At 40.2% G+C, this 5,762-nt stretch overlaps 1 protein-coding gene across 1 annotated transcript in view; it reads right to left on the bottom strand.

Annotated features, from left to right (window-relative positions):
* Nucleotides 1–2,311, bottom strand: part of CARF (calcium responsive transcription factor) — a gene marked incomplete at its 5' end in the record, with an annotated part of 21,906 nt that extends 19,595 nt beyond the window's left edge. The window contains 2 exon segments of the mRNA XM_009081791.1: nucleotides 1,055–1,232; nucleotides 2,209–2,311. Coding sequence (XP_009080039.1) covers nucleotides 1,055–1,232; nucleotides 2,209–2,311 — 281 coding nt within the window.
* Between the last annotated feature and the right edge of the window lie 3,451 nt (nucleotides 2,312–5,762).

The raw sequence follows: 5,762 nt of genomic DNA, 5'->3' as shown, positions 1-5,762 counted from the left end.
AATGGCACTAGTTTGTGCAGTCAGCCATGGTAGACCATGCAGCAGGACTGGGTTTGACTATTACCAGAACAGCAGCTATTTTGGTTAGAATTAGGGCCTGTAAATTAACTGGATTTCACATAACAAGAAAACTGCCTATTTATTGTCAATGTCTTAAAATTACTTTTCCCTTTTTTAAACGGCCCTTTAATTGAATTAAGGAAAGAAAAACATCCATCACCTTACATGATTCTACAATGAATTACATATTTATATGAAACCTACACCATGATTATTAAAACTATCAAAAATAAGACAGCCATTCATAGCTGGATTCTCTGTAAACCCATTCATGGACTAGCAGAATTAATCACGACATATAAAAATTTTGACCTTTACTTCTAAGAAACTGACCTCTACAGGAAGCATTTTATGCAAAAGCAGAGAGAAGAAAAGCACTGGGATTACAAAATATACAAATTAAATCACTCAGAATTCTGATAAAACTTAAGAGTATATTTTCCCATTAGAAAGGACTAGTTCCCAACAATGTTACAAAACCTAGAGTAACAAAGGATCAACTTGTTTCTTCTTGATCACACTTCAAAAGTGTCTTTAGTGACAGCACAAGCCATGACAATCAAACCCTCTGGGTGAGAGGATTACCTTTTTACAAAATAGGTGTTACTAAGCAAAGTTTTAAGCAAATTAACTAGGGAGTAGGGGGGAAGGTGAGACATAATGTGTTATCTTACGGTTCCAATCTCCCTCCCAAAAAAGACGGTTATCCAGGGAATATAGAGAAAGCAGCAGTGGTCAAAGTATGAGACCTCACCACACAAGAGCATCCAGATTTGATAATGACAAAAGATGTCAGTTGTTATTTGATAAAATCAGACAGGCTGCAGACAGGATTGGTCTCCCTGAGGAAGGGCAACTGCAGTATGAACTGAACCACTGAAAAGTTTCACTTTGTTGCTTACGTCTGAATCAGCTGGAAGCACCATGTAAGTGAGTTCTTCAGAGAGCTCCCTTGTCTGTGAACACAGCCCTAGCCTGTTTCAGACACACTCACCATGAGTGCACTGCATCCTCTCAGGGGCTGCAGCTCATAGAGAGGCTGCCTGGTTTGGTCTATCAGGTGCAACTCCTCTGAAGAGTGAGGCTGTGGCTGGGGTGGCCGTGCCAGCACAGCTGAGGATGGAGAACTGCCTGAGAGGTGTACTGTGATGGGCAAGGCTGCAGGAGAGTCACTGGCCAAACAATGGGTCCCTGGAATCCATGCAGGTTAGATATTTTCACAGAGGAAAAACAGTAAATTGTACTTTGAGTAGCAACTTCTACTAGAAAAACAAACAAAAGAAAGGAAAAGAACATTTAAAACCAATGTGCTGGATTGTATACTTGGAGGGAGCTCCTGTCCTTCTGATCAAGAGGCTAACACTAGCAGTTCTATTTCAGTTTTCCATTTCCATGCTGAAAATGAATTCATAGAACAAACTCGCTCTACTAAGGGGAAAGAAAATCCCTTGCACCCAAAATCTGTTCTCCAAAACCACTCGTCACTTTAAAATGTCTCAAGCCTACCCAGAAACTGAGGGGACATATACCAAAACAAAACTGTAAAACATCCACCAACTTGACTTGACTTCAAAAGAAATCTTAGCTACTATTCCAAATAGCACTAGTTGTGTTAAAGACATTGTGCAGAGACCAGAAGCATACTACCAAATCACCACCTGAATGATATTTTATGTTAGAAGAACATTACGCAGAAGAGCATTCATGCACAGACATCTCTCTGAATAGGAATATCGGGCAATATTTGACAATAAATACATGAAAGACTCCTCTTCCCCTATACCTACACAGATGTCCCATGTCCATGGACTCCTATTTGCCACATTCAAATTTTCAAGTGTTATGATCCTCTCCAAGGCATGACATCAAATATTTTATTGTTCAACAATTTTGTTAACACAATAAACCATATTTTTTTCCATCACTGTAACAGGACCTATTCAGATAATTACTGGATGCCATTACATGTTAAATCTGGATGTTTATCAATTCAAAGCACAAGAATCCAAGGGAAGGAACTTTTGTACTTTTTAAAGACACAATGTATTACAAAAAAGGCATGAAAAAACCTGCATTGATGAAATAGCATACTTTAAATTCATCTGAGAGGATGTAAAGGAAGCATCTACAAGGACAGTACATTCATACCTCACCTGAGAAACTCCTGTACCATCATTGCTTATGAACAAATCCCTAGATCTTTCCATAGCAATGGCATGGTCAACTCCATTTTCTTCCATTACAAGGTGACCTGAAAAAGTTAGAAAAGTTTGTTTCAGCCTTTCTGCCAAGACATTGCTGCAAGTGGTTTTTTGGTCTTTCAGATTTAGTCCTACAAGTTCTAATGCCTTTGCAAGATAACAGCAAAGTCCTCAAGAAATTCTTGTCTCTTTATCACTCTGTTACTCACAGCAGAAAAATTTCCTTGTGTTGCTTCAGGAGTACAGTTTAGCATTTTAAATGAATTTGCATGACTTGTCATTGCACTCACAGATACAAAGCACACATACGAACCCATCATTTTCATCTAAATATGTTCACAAGCACTGAACTAACAACCACACAAGATACATGAATATTTGATATTTAAACCTATGCCAGCACTGCTTTACAAATAAATTACTCACCTACTTCCATAATCAACAGACAGGATTTGCATTATACAACTCAGTCATGCAGACATCTTGAAGTAAATTACATTTGTTTTAAAGGGTTACAAAACAACATATAGATTAAATAAAATTACTACAGCAATATGCTTTGGGCAGGAAAATCACCAGATATGTGAAACAAAATGTGGCATTGATCACGTGATAGAAGACAAAAAGGCTGAGCTCCCAGCACTTCAGAGATTTACCTCTTATCCCAAAGAAAACTTTGAGGAGCTCAGTTGCCCACTACAAACCTTCAAGCAAACAGAGAATATTGGACAGGAAATTGCCGTATCCACAGGATAATACTCTCATGCACACAGCGCACCCTTTACAGCAGTGACCAACCCCAAATATTCACAAGCAATGAGACAAAAAGACAACAAACTTGGCCCCTACATTACAAGAGTACACATATACTAGCCTACACACGTAAAATGCTCAACTGAATAGAAAAAAACTTAATTCCTGCAGTTTTGGGGAAAGGTGTCCAGGATTTTTTTTAGTATTTACTTTAAAGACAGGCTGTGTTACATCAGCACATGACTCCTACCAGCTTTATCTTCTTCACCACACAAGTAAATTGCCTGAGATGGACCTTCTTGGCTGTGGTATTTCAAAACTGTTTACAGCTTTAGTAAAGAGAACGTAAAAGCCTAGAGAGACACTTGAAAAGAATTGTGTAACTCTGAAAGCACATATTTATTCTGCCTGGTAAAGATATAAAGGACATAGGCAAAGTAAATCCACATCTTCTTGGCTTTTGAAGCTGAATAAAGCATCCTGCTAATACAAACAGCACTGAGAACTTAAGCTGCTCATATGCTCAATATATTAATACTTTAAAGCAGATTTATTTTTCCATTCAGTTTTCAAGTAATGACACACCAAACCAAGTTCCAAACAAAGTTACCTCATGTTTACCAAATATTTTGGAGCTTTGGATCTGAGAACAATTATGAGATGTTTCAGTTACAATGGCTGAGGCATGTTAGCAGCAAATGAAAAAAACTCCCAGAAAACTAGATTTTGTCATCACTCGACTCAGTCAGAAGATTTAAAGAAGACATGGCAGTTCTGCTAAAGCAGCACATTTAGTTCTTTGAGATAAACTGAATAAGTTTTTTCAGCGACACTGATGGCATGTATTCTGAGCATGCTGGAACCTGACAGAACACAAGGACAGCTGTACTGGGACAGACTGATGACTTGGGGAGCCCAATATCCTGTATCTAACCCTGGTTAACAACAAAGCTCAGGGGGAAAAACCCCACAGCATTAGGAAAAATATACAGTGATATTTATCCAGCTTTCTTTTTATAAGCAACCCAGAAATACCTGAGGTTTTATATTTGTGTTTTTAAAATCCCAATGGTACAATTTTGCCCTGTGACTTTTTCCAATCACTGTTCTAACCCAGGTAAATCACTGGCACAAACAGCACTCAGACAATGAACTTCACGGTTTAACCATCCAGGTTTCATTAATCCAAGTGCTGTGCAACCACAAGCATAAGATTATTCATTTTTGTATTAAAAAAAAACATGCTTCTGCAGGTATGTACAAGGACAGTTAGTAGAGCATATAGTCGTATAAGTATTGCTAACCAATTCCCCAAACAAGACAATTAAAATTGTGTGTGTATGGATGGATGGATATTTTGTCATGAATGAGTAAAAAACATATAAGTATCTCTTCATGAACAGTGCATTACCCACAAAAATTTCCACTGTAGGACCACTGTACCACACATTTAACTGCAGGCTGAAGGAGAAATATGGGAGTTCAATGTTAGTGTAAAGCAGGAGCAGCAGCAGTACCCTCAGTGCACACACCACAGAGGCTGCTCTCCATGCCTCAGCTTTAGTCTGAACGCACCCAAACCACTCACTCCACGGGCTGCTCTCCCAGTCCAGCACTCCAAGGAAGTTGCTAGCTCAAGGGTTTGGCACATTTTAATGCCACAGGACTATTCCTTTCACCCTGCCTCTGCTTGGGAGGCACTTTGCTCAGAATAAAGGGAAATCTATGGTCATTGTTATCCTTGGTTCAACTCTACAAAGAGAGCAAGCAGCCACAGAAATTGCTAGCACAACATGATAATCATCATGAGCACTTCATGCAGGGTCTTGCTTTTACTTCTGGATAGGAAATACATGCAATTGTATGCTTCATCATCAATCTTTTGGGGGGTTTCCATGAAGCATTTCAGAGGTTTTATAAAAAGATTTAAGATAACTGCATAGCTTGCAACAATTAAACATGCTCTCTGACAAAGCTCCCTCTGAGGGTATTTCTCTACAATCATTCATAGTGGCATGAATTCATAGGGGCACAAATTGCAATAAAACATATCAGCGAGGAAATTAGGGCATAGTGATACTCTCAAGTAAAGGAGCTACAATTAGCTTTATGTTAACTTGCAGCAAGTTTGAGATTCAGTTTCTCTCTGCCATGGAAGCACAGGCAGATGCTGTCAAGAATGTACAAGATGTGGAGACTCCCACTCAAAAGGTTTATCAAATCAGTTTTGGGTAGATATAACACCAATAACTGGAAGATACACCCGCGCCAGTTACACTGACAATGTTGGATCTTTGAACAGTGTTTAAGAAACAGATGAGATTTTAGAGTCCCACAAAGCAACACGACCCTACACCTGCCCATTCCAACCTGAGCCATCACACAGCCCAGCTGATCTCGAGAGGCCACAGAGAACCGCCGAACAGCTGGGAAAAACATCTCTGTGCACCCCAGACTCACCGCAGCTCCTCACACGCACAGCTTTCTTCCCAAAAACGCGACTCCACTTACAGTTTCTTTTAAAGTCCACTGCGTGCTGCGCTTAGTACTTTCAGTAAGACCTTCGTTGTGGACCCGCAGGGAAGCACAACTTCCCTGTGCTTCCTGACCCGCAGGGAAGCGCAATACGAGTTACTCCAAGCAGAGACCACCACAAACACGGTCACACAGGTGGTCACAGGCTCCGCGCGCGGAGAGCTCTCAGCGCCCGCACGGGGACAGCGACGGCACGGCGGGACGCGGGGCAGG

This window comes from Acanthisitta chloris, unplaced genomic scaffold, assembly GCF_000695815.1.
Source record: "Acanthisitta chloris isolate BGI_N310 unplaced genomic scaffold, ASM69581v1 scaffold37769, whole genome shotgun sequence".
NCBI lineage: Eukaryota > Metazoa > Chordata > Aves > Passeriformes > Acanthisittidae > Acanthisitta > Acanthisitta chloris.
The sequence above is the reverse complement of the archived record's forward strand: the minus strand, read 5'-3'. Positions and strand labels throughout refer to the sequence as shown.